General features: G+C 36.1%; 1 protein-coding gene across 4 annotated transcripts in view; it reads left to right on the forward strand.

The window, feature by feature from the left end:
- Positions 1-356: 356 nt before the first annotated feature.
- BBOX1 (gamma-butyrobetaine hydroxylase 1) overlaps positions 357-20,386 on the forward strand; it is a 58,771-nt gene continuing 38,741 nt past the window's right edge. Inside the window, exons 1-3 of one of the 4 annotated variants that reach the window (XM_069469729.1) lie at positions 357-590; positions 9,399-9,655; positions 10,833-10,947. In XM_069469729.1, the coding sequence (XP_069325830.1) occupies positions 9,437-9,655; positions 10,833-10,947 (334 nt within the window). In that variant the 5' untranslated portion in view covers positions 357-590; positions 9,399-9,436. Of the gene's footprint in view, positions 591-907; positions 1,166-9,272; positions 9,656-10,832; positions 10,948-20,386 lie in introns of those variants that run through there. The other 3 variants (XM_069469730.1, XM_069469731.1, XM_069469728.1) reach the window with 3 other exon arrangements.

Genomic DNA, 20,386 nt, shown 5'->3' on the forward strand with positions numbered 1-20,386 from the left:
TAATGTGAGCAAGTAGATACCAACTCACCTCTGCTCAAGTGAAAGCTGATAGCTCCTCCCTGTTACATGCACATCTCAATGTCTCTCTTCCAAGTGAATTGTGCAATAAAAAAGCTGTCATTGTGAACAGGTGGGAAGTAAGTGAACACCTTGTTCACTTGCTCCCATTGCTGCTGCTGGTCCAGGGACAGGAGATAAGACAGGTAAGAACTGCTTTTCCTTCTATTCAAGAAAGACTCTAAACTGAGTCCTGGAGTTTTGTGATTCTGGGAATCAGTAGTAGTCAAAGTATTTTCTCTTGCTAACTGCTTCCCCTCTAGGCCATAAAAGCTCTTTACTTTTCTTTTCTTTTTTTTAAACCTCCAAACTCCTTGCTACACCTTCAGATTGAGACATCCTTCCTCATTTGCAAACCTCAGCTGTGTCTGGGGGCAGGGCCTTAGTGGAGCTGCCAGGAGCAGAAAGGCTTCCAAGGAAAAGTACCACATCCGACTGGAAAGTGGGGGCAGATCAATCCTGGGATGTGACCGCCACCGGAAGGCTTTCTCTACCAAGGACTTAAGGAACAAAGCTGGAATTTTCTTCACTTGGTAAGTTTGGTATGGTTTGGTGCCTAAACCATATCTGTGAACAGGTAAGATTGAGCTCAACTTTCCCTTATCTGAGGGGTTTGTAGATTCAGGTCTGAGGATTGGGGTTTGGGAGAGCATCTAATTGGAACTCCAGTCACATATAGCTCACAGCCATGTGGGCTGCGATCAGGCTGGTCCATCAGGCCTTTGGAATAGGCTTGATTTTGGAATGCAATGGATTTGATTGTTTCTTGGCAGCTTCCCTTTCCCAATTATGTTTGGCTTAGTCTGGTAGTCAAATTACTTTGCAATCCCTAAACTGATCCAGAAAGTATACAGAGGGGACAGAGAGAATACTGTCTCAAAGGCAGACTGGGGATGGGGGAAAAGGGTTCTGCCTGGATTTTCAAAATGTTCCCTGAATAATCTACAATCCAGCCCCAAAAAAGGTGACCGCCTATTATACTCCCACACTTTGTTAAGCCCCAAAGGCTGAATATAACCTGCTTCTTTAAAATGCTGGTCAATTAAAGCCATTGAGAATGCTTTCAATTGCTTTGCTCCCTAATGAAGCTCGAGAAGATATATCACAGGTATTTTGAATTGATTTAATTTAAAAAAAGAAGCTTTCTCATGATGAATATATGTTCTGGTTCAAAGTATTTAGAAGTCTTTCTAAAATCTAGACCTAATACTCTGTATTATATTGGTAAACAAATGCCTTGATAATTTGAGTTCCAATCTAAATATGATAATTCCACTGGAGTGAAGCTAAAGTTTTCCTTTTTATAATTTACAAGGGAAGTGTTCATATGAAATTTGATACTATAAACAAGATAGGCAGAATGGTGACCCTACTCAAGAGAATGGACTGACTGGTTTTTCTAATGACTTTATAGAATTCATTATTCTCATGAGAATATATTCACAAATTACTAAGTTCCTCAGCCACTTATTAAATAAAATTTAAAAATAATAATAAAAAAATCTTAAAATTTAAAAAATCTCCAAGCTGAAGGGTCTTAGGTAGCAAGTGTCTTGAGTAGAGTATGTACTAGGCATTCAAATGAAATTAAAGTTCAGGCACCACAAATATACTCTGGTCAACTTCTACCTTACCAAGTGGAAATTAATTGAGTTTTATGATTTAAAATTTGAAATATAAAAGAATAATAATTTTTTAAGGCTTTATGGTATAATGTCTGGAAAACTTCTTCTCCCTGCCCTCTCCTCCAAAGCTGAAATGTCAGATAATAAGTTTAGCTAACAACAATCTTGAGATTTAGCTACTATTTTAATAGTACATTTTTGGTAAATTGAAGTTGTCACCTGGAAAAGTATTCAGCCATACATTTTCCATGGTGGAGTAGTATGTCCAAATTCCTGTTTCCTTTGCTTTCATGTCAGTTACTTCCCCCTTTCAAACTCATGGTCATCTATAAGGTGAAGGTGATGGCACTGGTCTTATAGGGTTCTCTGGAAGTAAATGCATAAGTGAAGAAAGCATCAACTGAGTGGCTAGAACATAATAATTGCTGAATGGATTGTTTTATACACACGCCTCACACATACACCATAAAATTTGCATGGTTTTTTTTTCAATTTTGATCATTTTCTGATCCTACCATCTAGAGGCAAGAGATCAAACGCATTAGTGGATCCTGCTATATGATTAGCAGGTCTGATAACTTACCCTAAGGAAGAAAAGATGGAAATTAACGGATACTGACATTTGATAACATAGGTCCATGCTATTCTTATCTTTTACTACTAAAAACATTCAAAAAATACAGCCTTTTATTCTGAGGGATGAGTAATCTGGTAGAAGAATCAGCATTCTTAGGTGCATATTATTGATCTCCTACAATTTTATATGTGTAGCAACTATGAAGTTTCTACATCAATGTCCTCTGAATTCCCTCCAAAGCTTAGGATTGAAATTAGCTGTAATTAACATTTGAGGAATTTTTGCACTCTCTTTTATTAGAATTTGAAAATGTTCACTTTATATGTATATGCTGAGCTGGCAAACCTTACTTTGGGGCAATCTCTCTCACTAACCAGCAATGTGGTATCAGGCAAATCACACCCAATATGTCTGTGCTTCCACTTTCCCTGCATGTCTGATGAGTGCCCTGAATCCAGTAATGTTACAGTTTGTTTCTTTCCAACTCTAAAATTTCTAGTTCTAAGTTATTCTTATTTCCAAGATTACTGCATAAAATAACTTTCAGAGCTACTTTCTTGGTTTTCCAAACAGTGCTGGAGTAATCAGGTAACAAATTTGAATGTATAATATTAGGGGAAAAAAAAAAAAAGATAAAACCGACCTCCATCATTGAAGTAGAATAATCTAGAAATGAAATAATTTCATTGTACCAAACAGAAGTCCCAAACTTTCATAACTCTGAAAAGAAAAAATATGGTAGGTGAATTAGGAAAACACACACAGACACACACACACACACACACACACGTATCAAGTGATGGTATGACGTGAAAAGAAACCTATCCCATCAGATAGAAATCTGCCAAAGTCCAAGGGCTGTTTTTCAGAACAGGCAAAACTACTCCTTCCTACCAATATCAATCTGATATTTCACAAACTAAATTATAATCTTAAGGAGAATCAAATGATAAGTGTAAAACAATAATTTTTATTTTCTAGGTGTTCTTTAATTTAGCAAAGAAATCTCACTGATAAAAATATATCATATCTGATAGAACCTCCTTTTTTCTTTTTTTCAGAAAAACACAATAGCTTATCATCTAACAAAATTTTTGCCCTGATGCTTCAACTGAGCTCAATTCTAACAAGTCATATTGGCTAAGTTCAAAAACAGATTTCGACAAGTAATTCCTATACTCATGTATGAGCCTATAAATTTTCAGAAAGAATTTGCTTTTAAATACTGATGATTCTTGATGTTTTTTCTTTTTATAAATTTTTATCACATTTGCCCCTGTAGAGCTTTAAATAATTCAAAAAAAGTTAAGATGGGACATTATGTTACCATTTTGCTATGCTTTTTTATTTTTTTGGATTACCATTCACATTTATCACAAAGAAAGGGATTTGTGAAGTGATTGTGAAGAGAAAGAATGACCTGCCACATTCCTACAGAGATACCCAAATAATTTAACTTCAGCAACACCCAAGTCTTTCCAGTTCTTCCACACTCTCCCATGTGGCTTTGGCAGCCTCCCATCAGCCACAGGCCTGACATCACCTCTCTTGGAATATCTTCCTCAAGATATCCATTTGGCCAGAGGGATTGGAGGGAAAGGTCTCAGGTTGTCCTAATAGCTGGAAATATGCTATTCTCTCTCCAGTTCAAACCTACTTATTAGTAGAAGATGCAAAAGAAAAATAAAAAGAAAAAATAGAGACAGAAACCTCAGAATAGCAGTCCAGAATGTAATTAGTGTTTGTTGGTGCAGATGCCCAGAGATGCGATCACTTCAACAGTAGATACAATGTGGACACAGCACCATCTTTAAGTACAGGAATGGTATTTCTCGTGGTGGAAAATGCACCCCTCAAACAGTGTATTCATTAAGTATCAATGTTTCAGATTTCAAGTTGTATAAAAATTCTTTCAACCAAAAAATGTTCAGACCCATTAATGAACACATTATTGAACATGTATTTAGTTTAGAATACATACCAACATGTATGGATCTAGCACCACATGTACTCACCATTAAATTGGTACTAATTGATCAACACTTATGTGCACATATGGAAGTAACATTCACAGGGCATAGGGCAGGTGGGAGGGGGAAGAGGGGATGGGTAAATTCACACCTAATGGGTATAGTACATGATGTCTAGGGATTGGGCACACTTGTAGCTCCTACTTGGGCAGTGCAAAGGCAATATAGGTGGCCAAAGTGTACCCCCATAATATTCTGAAATAAAAATTAATTAATTAATTAAAAATTAATGAATAAATGAGAAATATTTTTTTAATTGTTTTATTCCTAAAAGAACTTAAGATGGATTTTACTATCATCATCTGTATGCTGATATTTCCTAGCCTCTCCATACCTTCTGCTTATTTGGGTAATTACAATAGATTTTTTTTTTGAGATGAAATGAAGATTCCGTGAGTTATTAGACATGAAGCACTTAAAACAGTGAATGCCACAAAGAAAGCGTTCAGTAAATGTAAATTATTACTTCTACTGATGCTGCTACCTCCACTACTATTATTATTGTAACCTTACTGTCAATATGGTTAAAACTAATATTTTTATTTTATTATTTTCCCTCAATTTTATTGAGGTATAATTGACAAAGAAAATTTGTATATATTTATGATGTCCAATGTGATGTTTTGATGTATGTCACTGTGGGCTTGTCATATATGGCCTTTATTGTGTTGAGGAACATTCCTTCTATACCTGTTTATTGAAAGTCGTTACTATTAAAGAATGTGGAATTTTATCAAATGCTGCTTCTGCATCTATTGAGATGATCATCTGATTTTTATCCTACCTTCTGCTAATGTAATGTGTTACATTTATTGTTTTGCATGTGTCAAACCATCTTTGCATCCCGGGAATAAATCCCACTTTATCATGCTTTATGATCCTTTTAACGTGCTGCTGAATTCATTTTGCTAGTATTTTGTGGAAGATTTTTGTATCTATGTTCACCAGGAATATTGGCCTGTAATTTTGTATTCTTTTAGTAACCTAGTCTGGCTTTGGTTTGAGGGTAATGCTGGCCTCATAAAATGAGTTTGGAAGTACTCCCTCTTCTTCAAATTTTTGGAAAAGTTTGAGAACATCCATTAATTCCTCTTCAAATGTTTGATAGAATTCACCAGCAAAGCCATCAGGTCCTAAACCTGTCATGGTTTGCAGGTTTTTGATTACTGATTTAATCTCCATGCTTGTTATCCTTCTGTTCAGATTTTCTATTCTTTGTGATTCAGTCTAGCTAGGTTGTTATGTTTCTAGGAATTTTTCCATTTCTTCTACATTATTTAATTGTTGCCGTTTTTTATACTAATTTTTATGATCCTTTGTATTTCTGTGATATCACTTGTAATGTTTCCTCTTTCATTTCTGATGCTATTTTAGTCTTCTCTCTTTTTTTCTTAGTTTAACTAATGATTTGTCAATTTTATCTTTTCAAAAAACCAAGTTTTAGTTTCATTGTTTTTCTTGTCTCTATTTCACTTATTTCTGCTCTGATCTTTATTATTTATTTTCTTCTGCTAACTTAGGGCTTAGTGTGTTCTTTTTTCTGGTTCCTTAATATGTAAAGTAAGGTTGTTAATTTGAGATCTTTTTTTTTCTTATGCAGGCATGTATCACTATGAATTTCCCTCTTAGAATTATTTTTGATGTACCCCATAAGTTTGGTGTTTTGTATGCCATTTTCATTTGTCTCAAGATATTTTTAATTTCTCTTTTGATTTTCTTCTTTGACGCACTGGTTGCTCAGGAGTGTGTTGTTTAATTTCCTCATATTTGTGAATTTTTCAGTTTTCCTCCTGCTATTGATTTTATGAACAAAGTCATTCTCTTTCATAAAAAGATCTTTAATAAAACAGCCAAAGAAAACAGTAAAATCTTTTATGAAGACATAAACTCAGGATAATTTAAAATATATCTTTGCAGGACTGCTCACATCTATCCTCCTGCCTTTTCCATATACATTTCCACTCCCACGGTTCTCATTTCTTATCAACTAAATGACTACAGAAAGGTCCAAATGATTTGTCTGATTTCAGTCCTTATTCCTGCTTTCAATACACCATCCACACTATCATTGTCATCTTCATTGTCAATCTCCTAACTGAACAAAAATTTTAAAAATTACCATTCATAACAGAATGAAGCTCAAAGTTCTTATCTTGCTAAACATGGTGCTTCATGATCTGGTATTAACATGCCTTTTAATGTCTCTCAACTACCATTTCCCCTCTTAGCCTTTGGCTCCAGCCCAACAAGGTTATTTTCTATTGCTCAAACTCTGTCTAGACTGTCACATCTTGGTTATTTGGCTCAGCCTTCCCCCTCAGCATGGAATAACCTTTCACAAACATTTCTTCCTGAGACTCAACATATCTGTATCCAGATGAGCTGGCAAATAGAGGCTTGAATAAGTAAGGAATTTATTTTTCTCATATAAAAAGAAGTCAAGACATGGCTGTCCATTAGTGATTTCATAGAACCATGGAGAACCCTGACTCCTTTTAGATTTTATAGCTCTGCTTATCGCTTCATGGTTGCAAAATGACTGCTTCACCCCCAATATCACATTTGCATTCCAGAAAGGAAGAAATGGAAGAAAATTAGGGAAAACCACATGTGCAGCCAAGTCTACTACCTTTTTAAAAATTTCCCTACCCAGCAACTTCCAAATATATTTCATTGGCTATAATTATATCACACACTAATCTTAGCTATACAGGAAGTGGAGAAATATATCTATATGCTAGTCACATGCTTGCTCTGAAGAAATCAATATTTTATTAGTGAAGAAAGAAAATAAGGTAGAATCAATATGCATTCAACAATGTTGGTCACAGATCCTTTAAGACTTACTCAAGTAGTCATCTCCTCTAAGCAGTTGTCCTGGAGCCTCTCAGACAACTATCAATGCCATTTGTCCTCGGCCTTATATTTTGTTTACTTTCATAATCATCTCACTTTTCCTTGTTTGGAACTTCAAGATCATCTTTATACCCACTAGTACATCATGCACCAAGAAGATATTTATTACATATATATATATATTTGGCTGATAAATTCAACTTTACATATATGGAGGGAAAAGGGAACTATTTTCTGCATTTGGACATGATTGTACTCCACTGTAAGAAAAGCATAACTTAGATAACTTGATCAAGGACTAGCAAACTCTTGCCTGGTGGCTAGATATGGCCTACAGACTATTTTTGTGCATGCCATCAACTAAGAATAGTTGATACAGTCTTATAGAGTTTAAAAAAATAAGACAGACATATGCCACAGGGACTGTATATAAGCTGCAAACCCTGAAAGATGTACTGTCTAGCATTTTACAGAAAATATTTGCCATCCCCTGAAATAGACAAAAATTCACTATATTTCTTTTTCTGTCCTTGTGTATAATGTGATTTCAGGATCTAGTTATATTATTCCAGAATTACTGAAACCATCGTTGTCTTCTGAAACCAAGTACATGAGAAAACCTGCCAGCCTACACTTTCTCCCATCAGGAAAACCAAATGTCCTAACCATGCCATAGAGAAACTGATGTTAGGACTTCCACAGAGCTCTTTACTCAAACTTAGGAGTTAAATTCTCAGATTTGAACTAAATTATAATTTTTGATGATTTTTAAAGTAATAGTGCTCTCCTGTCACTATATGAATTTTTAAGAAAAAATAGGTAAGAGTTCCCCAGCAGGCGTAAGCATAATGCCCAGTGAATGGCATTTCTCCCATTCAGCCATTAGATAATGCTAGTGTAGTTCAGGCTAAATGGAAAAAGCAATCTTTTTTGTCTTGACTCTGCTTCATAACCTGACTAAATCATCCAAGCCAATGATTTGGAGAAGTATATGTAAGACAACTCCTAAAAGTCATTTTATTTTATTGTTATGTAGAGTATGTTTAAGTTATTTTAATGTTGCATAAAATCTTCCTATAAGCTCAAGACAGGGAGAAATTTTATCTTGCTTGTCACTGAAGTTTCCAATGCGTATTACAGTGCCTGCTATACAGAAGGGATTTTATAAGTAGTCATTGTGCGTGTGTGTGTGTGTGTGTGTGTGTGTGTGTATGCCTACCTCCCATTCATTTCAAGGCAATAAAGTCTTGTTTCCATTGTCACATGCCATTTTCTGTTAATGATGAGCTGATTAATATATAAGTTTAGAGTCCTGGAAAATAATATATGAAGAAAGTAAAAGGTAGAAGATTGGCATGATTTCTGAAGGTCAAATGTGTGTCATTATGAAATCAGAAGGGACACGGGGCTAAGTTCATAATACCATGGTGCCTATCTTTCACCAAATTTCCTTTCTTGTAAATATTACATGTCCTCAAATTTGGTGGATTTTTTAATTAAAAAAAGAAGTCATGTATTCCCAAATAATATGAACTTAAAAGTACTCCATAAAGGCTCAAAATAAGCTAACAAAAATATCAAGTCATGCTGCATTGATGTGTATTAAAGCGGAAAATCTCAGAGAACAAACCAAACAAGTTCCTAGTAGAGCCCAGGGACGTTTATATTTCATTGAGAAAACATACTATATAAGTAAAAAATAAAGATAGAACAGAAATAGCACAATGTTCTGAATTATAATATCCCTTAAAATAAATGAATTGTATTAATATTCTCTTCATTAGAACAAGTTTACTAATCTAGTATCATAGAAGCATTTTTTTCCAAAAGCCGTGTGCAATTGGGCATCAGTTAAAATAACATAGATATGATTGTTACACTTTCAATTTGCGGAACATTTTATTCCCTTCAAAAATTCCAGAGCTTTTATGCAAACATAATTATGAAAGTGTCCGTGTCATTGGTTCTGAACTTATTATCTCAAATGCCTGCGAGAAAAACAAGAAATTTCTTTCATCTTTTCATCTGACACAGCACTTGTTATCTTATTTAACTTTTGGTCACTGTGTTTCTGTTTACCGCATATGAAAAACTCTTACTAGAACAAAGGTTCCAGAGTTGATAAGTCAAACCTTGGACTCTGACAGCTGAATGAACAGCAGAGGCCAGAGTCCACTGGAAGTGTTCACCCTCTTACAGGTAAAGTTTGGATCTGGTCTGCCTGAGATTCCTCTTGACACTCGTTTGTCACAGCAGGTAGCTGCCGAGATTGACTGCTGCAGACTGGAAACATGCATTGTGCCATCCAAAAGGCAGAAGCACTGGACGGGCCTCATTTGATGCAGATCCTCTGGGATGATGGTGCGGAATCTCTCTACCCAGCAGTGTGGCTGAGAGACAACTGCCAGTGCTCCGATTGCTACCTGGATTCTGCAAAAGCACGGAAACTTCTCTTTGAAGCTCTTGATGTGAACATTGGTATTGAAGCCTTAACATTTGACAGAAGAAAGGTATTCATCTCTAAATTATCTCTCGTTTCTTTCCCAAGTTAAATAAAAGGGCTAGTCTACAATAATTTAAAGAACTATTTTTATTTGGTCGTATATATAGAACCATATATATGAAGCCATGTTTGTATAGTGCTTAGTACAAATTAAAGAAACTCAGTAAATGGAAGCTTCCCCTATTATTGTTACTACTACTATTTTTAATAAAATTTTCAGGGTTGCTCATTACTTTTTCAGTGAGTGTGGCAGCCTTGAAGAGACAATCTAACTAACTATTTCTACAATAAAAAGCAATGCTCCTGGGCTTCAGTTTGCTCATCTGTAAATAGGAATACAAACAGAACTTGCTTATAGAAATGTCGTGAGGACTCACTGAGATAATATGGGTAAAAGTATTTAACATAGTGCCTGGCATACAGTGAGCGCTCAAAAAATGGTATTGCATATATTTTTTCATCAAGTTAGTAGGCAGATGGACAAGACTTGTTCTGGTATTCCCGAAAAGCACAGCTATCAAAACTACAAACTAGATGAGGCCACCATCCCATGTTTCTGTCTTCCAAATTTACTAGGATTCTTATTATTAATACTTTCTTGTCCACCCATGCCTCAAGTTAAGGACTTACTCCCAGGTTTCACTGTTCACTAGCTATACGACCTTAGAAACATTATTTTATCTTACATTCCTCACCTGAAAATTGAGAATAATAGTAGTACTTTTTCCCCAGAGTTGTTGCGAGGACTAAATGAGTTATGTCTGCAAGGCTTGTTATATAGTAAACACTCATAGTGGTATTATTTTTATTATTATTATTCTCATTATCATCATTACTATTTCTAATACTCTTGGCAGGGTCTTAATTGTTATCTAGCTTCAGTTGTCACAGAAAGTTTGGGGACCACAGGTTTAGAGGCCATAGGGCGAGAACTTTAGATCTAACCAGACTCCATTTCTTGCATGCTCTTTAAGGGCTTCAGAGCTCAGATGTATCCCTTTGACTTGCAGTTTTCTTGTTTTCCAAAAAGTTAAGTTTACTGTATGTCTAAAAAAAAAGAAGCAAGGAATAATTGGATTCCCTGATTATAGTAAGTAACATTCAGAAACAGAGCAACAGCAGAGAACTGAAGTAGACAGAAGTATAATATACATATAGGTGATACTTGCTTTATGTGTTACAAGGTGTATATCACGTGGCCCGATGAGCATTACAGTGAATTCGAAGCTGATTGGCTGAAGAAAAGATGCTTTTCCCAGCAGGCCAGAGCACAGCTCCAACAAGAATTGTTTTTGCCAGGTAACCCTGCCAAGGTCCTCAATGTCTTTTAAAACCCTTATAGTGCAGATCTTATAATAAGAATTTGCTCAGCAGAAAATTCAAACTTTTGTGCTTTGGTTAAAATATTGTAATTTATGTGGAATGTTCACAGTTTTACCAACAAAGATCATTTGGGTAGAGATGAAAAGAAGTGTAGAGCACTTCTAGACATTCTATAAAGGAAGAAACAAAATAAGTGCAGCAAACTTGTATCCTTGTCATTTAAAGCTAAATCTGGCACAGCACACCACAGACACTCCATAAATGTTCATCACGAAGAAGTAAGATGAACTAGATAGAGGTGGACTGGCCTTTTTAACAATTTTGTCTAAGGCCAGAACAACACAAGTCAACAAAGCAAAAATTCCTAACCTTGTATCCACAGATGAAATGATGGGATCCATAAACCCTTGCAATGGCATGCACAGCATTGACTGTGCATGTGAGCGTGTGAGTGCATGTGTGCTGTGTGCATGCAGGTACACACACAAGTGCGCACAGACACATTTGTCTAGGAAGAGTTTATGTAGACCGCAAGGGGATCTGTGACCAGAAAAATGTTCAGAAAAGCTGAAGGATGGATTCAGTGGAAAAACAGAAATTTATTATTAAGGTAAGAGATAAAATAAAATAAATAGGTAGAAATTTTTTTTAACATAACTTTTAGGAGATACACAATAATAGACTTGAAGCAGAGTCATTGGTGATGGGTGAGAGAGGTATTTACTATTCACTTTCTATTTTGAAAATTTGTTACATGAGACTATGTGGGTGAAAGGCAAACTGAAAAATACAATGATTCTTACCTGTTTATTAGAACCTCGACTTCGACAAACACACTAACAAGGCAAGTTTCCCTGAGCTTTCTTTTCTGCTGTTAACCAGGAATATTAAACCACTGTCCCTTTGAGCAACTAACCAGCCTTGTTGAATTCTGTAATACTTCTTTGATCATGTATCAAGATAGAGATTATACCTTAACTCCTTTGAAATCTGAAAGTCTCAAACACGTGTGGTAACTTTGCATGGCTTTAAATGCTAGACTTACAACAGTTACTGGGTATGAAGATGTTACTACTTAATCAACTTGAATCACGTAGCTTCCCCATTTCCTGTGGTTACCAATAACAGGGCATGATATTGTCCCCTTTCTCTTCAGGCATCAACTGATCTTGTCAAGAATTTGGTTCCTCCATTCCCTTAGTCTCATTATTCTAACAGCCAACAAGGTTTTGTTGTATCGCTTTCTCTCTAAACCATGAATCCATTTTCCCCTTTGTCTAGCTGGTTGAATCCAGATGGGCCTTGAGCAAAAGATGGTTTTCCTGCCTTTCTGCCTTCCTTGCTTGATTGTTCAAGGAGTCTCCAGTTATATAACTTAGTAGCAATTATCTGAGTCAAATAGCAGTATCAGGAATGTATTATTATTTTTTATTTATTTTAGATTTCTGCTGGTACTCAAAATATTTTTCTTTAACTCTGACCTAATTTTGCAATCCTGTTGGATTTTACTTTCATTTCCTTCAAGTTCTTCTTTTGATTATTTCAGGAAATAAAAGCCAACTTGTTATTATTACAGCTTAAGCTTTTAAGCATTGTAAAAGGATCTGGCCACCCCCCTCCATTAATATTTCTTGATGAGTACAGTTTTATAGCTTCCATTTCTCTGTATTATCAGGCAGTAGCAAAATGGAAATGATACTATACTCAGTTAAGTAGTGGAAAAAACTAGTCACAATGACAGGCATGAATAATGTAAGGAGAACTGGCTGCTGTTTAGACATTGGAAAATACTTTAATAGTTTAAAACAAGATCGAATTTTTAAAATATATTCTCAAGCTGTGCAGTTGGTGAATAAAAGAAGAAATTAATGGGCTATTTTGGGAATATTGGTCCTGTGGCTTTTTGCCTGCAGAATTTGATACCTTATTTCACGGTCATTGCATATTTTCAAACATTTATACTCCAGAGCAGGTAAACAAACTCAGTTAGATTTGCGAAAGGATATTGTGTTCTAGTCAGAGTGGCAATGATTCCCCTTCTGCAAGCACAATCTTTGGAGTGAGGGTTACAGGCTGTTTAAAATCTGGAGTCAAGATGTAGACCACTTTTCCTTGATCTTCCCCTGGCACTAGCTGTTGAACTCAAAAATGAAAAGACAAATGATCATCATCCAAAAATACTTTTGTCATGGGACAATCACAGCTGAAAGGAAGACATGGATAATAATCATTCCCTCATTTCTATCCAGTTGCACATATATTGGGTACTTATTTTGCGCCAAAAACTCTGTAAGGAAATATCAAGATAAAAAAGACATGGATTCTTTCCTTGAGGATTTACCAAGTCCAGAAGGGAACAATAGCCATGAAAATAAGTAAGTATAATACATTGTTTTAAGTACATTAAAACCACACAGAGAAGGCTAGTGATGACATAGAGGGAGGAATTTGAAGAGATGAGAGAATGATCCTCGGAAATGAGGTAATGCTTGAGCTGAGTTTTGGAGAATTAATCAGTTTGTCAGGCAAAGATAGAAAGTAAGGAAAATTCTTAATGGAGAAAAAGGCATGTAGAAGATTATTGAAGGGCAATATAGGATGGGTTTAAGAAACTGCAATTAGTTTAATATTGGTGAAGTTAAAATTGTCAGGCAACAGAGAATAAGGAAGGGACCAAACCATGAACTGGCTTACGTGCACTGCCTAGTCCTAGACCTCTAGGCAAGGAAGTTTCCCAACAAGAACTCAGGAATCCAATTCCATTAGTTCCTCAGGGTGATTCTCTTCCTACAATGCCAGAGAAATAAGTTTAAGACTATAAGAAGTTTACGAGGATGATTGCCTTAATTTTTTAGTCTGCATTTTATATTTTCAGAGTTATGTGTTTCTGATTTTGATCAAGTGAGTCCAATTTCTCAAATGGCTGCAAGTTTCTGAACAATCTCTTATGCTTCATTTTTCTCTTGTTGCATTGTCTCTTCCTCCAATGTGCCCGTTTGGCCTTAGTTTATATTTATCTTGCAGAACAGAGTGAAGTAATCAGATCTGTGTCATAGGAAGACTTTGGTCATGGTTTTGTGTGTTGGAGGGACCATCCTGGGGAGTGACTGGGAGCAGGGTGACCACAGCATGGCCTAAAAGTGGTCCTGTAAGAGTCAATGAGAGCTTAAGAGGCAGAGAAGATGGGGGTAGAATCTGTATTCATGAGAAACATATATTGACCTATAGGACAGGAAGTTGCTCGTTTTATTCCCTAGTCTCTACCAACTGAAAACCTGACTGTTGAAGCCTAGCGTGTATATGTTTCCAAACATCTGGATGAAAATCAGGGACTTTAATAGAATATCAGAAACATGAAGATTTTTTATATACTAATTGTACTTTAGCTTCTATGCAAAATTTTGACTTAATTATATACTCATTTTTGTGACTAACTTTGAGATGCAAAATTTCTGAACATATAATTAACAGGACTGAAATGGAAAAAAATCACTATATAGTATGATCTTAAATATATATAAATCTAAATATGTGTTATTTTTATTAATAATTAGTGTCAGAATGAATGAATGCTTGCTTTATCTCTTTGAATTGGTACTGAACTATTTTTATATTAATCTCTGATTTTAATTTGTCATTAAAAATTGAGATTTAAAAAGTTGTGATTAGAAGAAAAGCTTCTTTCTGTGAAGACAGTCTGCTCAGGTTTCTCAGCAATCCAGGGACTGAGTGCACTGCACAGTCAGAAAAGAACATTTCCCTACAGTTCTATATGCTCCTCTTATAGTAGAGCCAGTCTTTACCACCTACTGAATCAGAGTCCAACCCTTCAGCCTGTAGCTATAACTCCCTCCTTTGTTTCAAAATGAACATTCCATAAGAGGAAATGAAAACTCTCAAGTAACTGTCAGGACCCTCTAAAATCTATCTGCCTTGCACATGCCAAGAAAAAATAGAAAGCTCCCCCTTTCTTGCAGAGAACCATGTGTTTACTTGAAGATGAAGATTTTATGATAATGCAAAGAACAAAGTTGGTTTGGTGCAGAGGCCATTTTTACAGAGCCTTGTCAAAAAGCAAAAATCACATGTTTTTAAAATTAGCAAGTAATATACACAATAAATATGCCTCGCCCCATGTGATATTTTACCCTTACCTCTAAGCCTTGGCCCATCCCAGTCTTTAACGCCCAGAGGTGGGAGTCTGTAGTACAAGTTAACAATGAAGCAAGGCTATTTGTTTGAAATATTACTTGGTAATTGTAAAAAGAGCAAAAGAGCTGGACTGTTGTTTTTTGTTTTGTTTTGTTTCTTTTTTCCAGGCTATTTTAGAATGTCCCAACAATATTAGGACTGCCAGGTTAGAACAGCTTCCAAACAGTCCTGTCAAAGCAGTTGCCTCAGAACAATCAAACCACCATGTCATCTACCCAAATGTGTTCCCTTCCCAAGACAGACCTAATAAAGATTCCTTCCCTGAGATCACCCAGACTCGTGCTCTGATGTGCAGGTGGGACAATTGCCCACAGACTTCATAAGCTTAAAAAGCAAGTCTCTCTCTATTCTGTTATGCCTGTCATATGTTGAAATAGACCTATTGACTTTCAGAGAAAGGGACCTTTGGGATTTTGATTTAATACAGCTATCTCACATGCATATAGGTTTATGAATATGTATTTTGCTTCATTTTTCCTCTGTGCCATATTGATTGATATCTTTCAATGTATCCTTTTCTGGATTATATGTAATCTAGTATTTCTACTTAATTTATGCATTGTACTTGGAAAATCAGGCATCATATATAAAAGGTCTAATATGCCTACACAAGACAGGGCTGCCCTTGTTCTGACAGTAAACTCACAATGGAAGACTCAGAGCCTGGGAAGGACCCTGCGGTGCCCTGTGCTTTTAGCAGAAGTCGCTAAACTGAATGTTGTTCTCACAGCCATATGCCTAGTTCTTGGTTTCACTTGTAAACTCTAGGTAAGCTTCTCTTCCTCTTCCCTTTTAACATCACCCATACTTGCAGCTAGAAAACATATAACTGCATGCTCAGAGATAAATATTAAAAATAAGTCTATTTTACAACTGGATATATTACAGACAATTTTTGAAAGCCTGTTCACTTTTTTAATGCTTAGGTAAGAGATATAGTAATTATATCCCTTTTCAGAAATTATTTTCTTATTATTTAACAACTTCATAAGACAATGTTAGTGCTAGGCAGGTCCTTGAAAAGCTGGTATCTTAAAATGTTTAAATGCCTTGGAAAAGTTTAAGGATATTTTTGAAAACCTAAAATAAAATAAATCTGTTTCAAGAAAGAATTATTACAGTCCATTCTTTTTTCATATTTTTTTCATTGTAGTTGACACATTAAGAATTAAGGAAAATATTCTAACTTTTTTACTCTTGGAAAAATAATTTTCTATATTTTTACTAATGTAAATTTTTTTTTTTTTTTTTTTTTTGAGACAGAGTCTCACTCTGTTGCCCAGGCTAGAGTGAGTGCCGTGGCGTCAGCCTAGCTCACAGCAACCTCAAACTCCTGGGCTTAAGCGATCCTACTGCCTCAGCCTCCCAAGTAGCTGGGACTACAGGCATGCGCCACCATGCCCGGCTAATTTTTTGTATATATATATTTTAGTTGTCCATATAATTTCTTTCTATTTTTAGTAGAGACGGGGTCTCACTCTTGCTCAGGCTGGTCTCGAACTCCTGACCTCGAGCGATCCACCCGCCTCGGCCTCCCAGAGTGCTAGGATTACAGGCGTGAGCCACTGCGCCTGGCCAGTAAATTTATTATATTTTTTCCAAACAGAGTAAAAGTAGAGTGGGCTTTCGTTAATGAGTGATAAGCTTCCATTTCTTACTTTTTTTTTTTTTTTTGCAACCCCAGAATGTGTTTTATAACATTGGCATTTGGACTACAAATTTAGAATTTATAAATTTAGAAAATTTCCAAAGTGTTGCAATTTGAAAAAGTGAAGTTGGATTACCTTATATGCTGGTTTCACATTTACCAAACCTACACATAAGAGATAAATTTAGCCTGCATTTTTGCTAGTGCCTATACATCAAGAGATTCACCAGTTAATAAAAAAGAGGACAACTGATTCAAAAACAATTACCCCCTCACTCTGGTTCCACCTTGCGTCTTCAAGATGGCAGAACATAGAACTACACAACCTTAGGTTTGGAGTTGTAGTTAGTTTCATCATACTTAAATTTCTTCTTTTAAATTCTAGACCCAAACTTTCAAATGTACGCATGGAATAGCTGTAGGCTATTCTTGTAGGGAAAAAAATGGATTTTTTAAAAAAATGTTGATATTATTATTCATATGTTCTATTGCTTTTTCTAATTTCTAGCTGAGCAAACTAAATAAAAAATGTTTAAGTTCTATTCCATTCAATGAATTCTCTCATCTTTTTGTTCTCTTTTTCTCAGAGTTCTGTATTTTTCTTAGTCTATAAATTTGCTCTTAATCAAAAATGCAGGATAGTACTGAAATTAAGAGTGCTCTTGGCCCTAGGCCTTGCTAGGTCTGTGATCTTGAGCAACTTATTTAACCTTTCTATGCTGCCAAATCTTTATCTGCAGAATAGAGATCATAATGGTATCTACCTACCTTCCTAAGTAATGCAATGTTGGGTGAAGGCCAATGTTACACAGTACATATGAACTCACTTTTTATTCACAAGTTTTTCTTGAAATAATTATAGACAGCATCCCTGAGAATTTTCTTGACCCTCTTGAACGGTATATCTGTTTTTTAAAAATGCAGAGTTCTGTTATCAAAATTCTTTTCTCTTTGCCTCCCATCGCTTTTCACGTTCCCATGCCTATTGCCTGTTTGCACAGAGAAGACTGATAGCTTATGAGGAGATTTTGGGGGGAAAAATTATATAGGTTGTTCCTCTGACCAACTTAATTGGAGCCTTTTATCATCTCCTGGCCTCTCTGTTCACACCCAGTTTGCACAACTAACTCTGCAGGGTAAGCCCCCTGGTGCCTACAATTATCTCTGCTTCCCCTTGCTCTCCTGTCTCATGGCCTGCGGGGTAAAAGTCTTCCCTGGGGCTTTCCAATCATCTCACAGTCTTGTACCCACTCCACAAGCAAGTGGACTCCTATTTTTGCCCAAGCTCTGCCTGCTTCCTGGATCACGAATTCCATTCTTCCTGTCTGGTCAAACTTCACCTGCCCATCCTACAAGGTCTATTCACATCCCATTGAGGCCCTTTACCAATAATACTACATTTATCCCTGCATAAAACCACAAAAGAGCTATATATTAATAGAAAAGAAAGTAAGCCCAGGAAATAGACATAATTTCACTGGTAGCACTAAAACAGTTAGGCTGTCATATAACAGTGAAACATATGCATTTTTCAAAAAGAATTTTGTTAGAATTTGTTAGGAGAGAGAGTGAAAGAGTATAGTATAATATGTCAAGAATGCTCTTCACCCATGAAAACATAGTATTATCAAAGGAGCACGGGGTTTGGAGTCAGCAGAGCTGGCTTTGACTCTCTGCTCTGTGAACGTAGTTTCACAAATGACGTGAGCCTCGCTTGTTCCATATGTAAAAGTGGCAAGGCCTCTCAGCCTTGGGGCTAAAAAATAAGTGATAAACTGGAAGGACTGTGCTTAGCATAGTGCCCAGCATACTGTGGATGCTCAAAACCTGTTAGAGTCTTTCCCTCTCCCCTTTTCCTCCTAGTTAGAGACCCATAAACAAAAGAGCAGAGGCACAGTAAAGAGCATTTGGGTAAAGACAGAGGGAGAGAAACAACCATGCCTTTCTAATATCTGATGATTGGGCTCCTCTTACATGAAAAATAATCATGTTATATTCCTGAATAAAAACATGAGGGTATCTCAAAGGTGAACAATTGCCAGGAAAAAAAAAAAAAACTTTATTTATCCAAACATTGATTCCTGGCCAAAATTTACCTGCCTGGCAGGTAATTTCATTTAAATAGGACTAAAGAAGTCAGTGAAAAGACTGATAAATTATGAACCTAATATTGATTAAAGATGTGGAAACGTTTGGTGAAGCTGGAATGACCAAAAAACTTGGGAGAAAGTGGCTTTGTTATCTATTAGTTAAGGATAGCTAGCGATGAAAATAACAACAATCATCGTATATATTATATGTCACATATATGCTAGATGTTTGACAAAGAAAAAGAAAAAGTCTAAGCCCAAAGTAAGTATATTCCCATCACCATACAAAAGCAGATAATCTTAGTAAGATAAAGAACAAATATCTAAAGAAAACAATGTGCCCATACGAAGAGGAAACACAGTCTCTAAGCTCTGACTTCAGTCGGGCATTCTGAGAGTTTCTAGCCCAGAATAAACTGATCAATCAAAATATGTCATGGGCAACCAAAAGAGGATTAATGAAGTGATTTACTTGGACCAATAAGAAAAAAAATGAGGAAAACCAGAGAAATGATGAACTCTCTACTGGGAGCAGATGGTCTAAACTAATTCTCCTCCATACATAGCCTTCCCCATCTCAGCTGATGGCAACTCCATCTCTCCAGTAGCAGAGAGAGATCCTTATCTCATCTTTATCTCTGATGCTCCCCATCCAATTTATTAAAAAGTTCTATTAGCTCTGTCTTTAAAATAATCCAGAACCCAACCATATCTCACTACCTCCGCTATTAACCTTCTGTCTGAACCACCCACATCATATTCTCCTCTTCTTCTTCCCATGCCTTTTCTCCTATTCCCAAACTCCTCCTCCTTCACATTTTTTAAAGTGTTTGCCATATGGCAGTCACTAAGCTCAGTGTTTAATATGTATTGTCCTATTTAACACTAGGAATAATTCTATAAAGGCAGCATTGTTATTACAACCATTTCACACATGAGAAAAATGAGGCTGACAGGAATTAATAACTGGTCCAAACGCAAAGAGACAAGAAGTAGCAGAGCCCAGATTTGACTAAAGAGCATTCATACTATTAAATACCTCCTATATTCCTCCTCTGCTATGTGCTCACAGCAATTTGTGTGGCTTCTCTCTCTGTCACTACAATTATTGAACTGAACTGAATGGTTATTGTTTGTGTATTTGACTCCTTTCCTCACTAGACAATTGAAATCCAGAGAAATAACTAATTTTAGTAACAGATATCATTAATTAAGCATCGATTGTGAAGTGTGCATTTGTCGCTCATTATACTTAATGATTGTCTGATATATATACCAGGCGCTAGTCTAGGTGCTGAGGATTCAGGGGCAAACAAAACAGAGAAAGACCCTGCCCCTTAGCAGTTTATATTTTGATAGAGAAAGAGACTGGTAAGTTTGCAAATATATCTATAGCACATCAAGTGCAATAAGGACACAGTCACGGCAGGTTGATGGATGTGGTGGTAGGAGTGGAAAGTTAGCT

Source organism: Eulemur rufifrons, chromosome 6, assembly GCF_041146395.1.
Source record: "Eulemur rufifrons isolate Redbay chromosome 6, OSU_ERuf_1, whole genome shotgun sequence".
Lineage (NCBI taxonomy): Eukaryota > Metazoa > Chordata > Mammalia > Primates > Lemuridae > Eulemur > Eulemur rufifrons.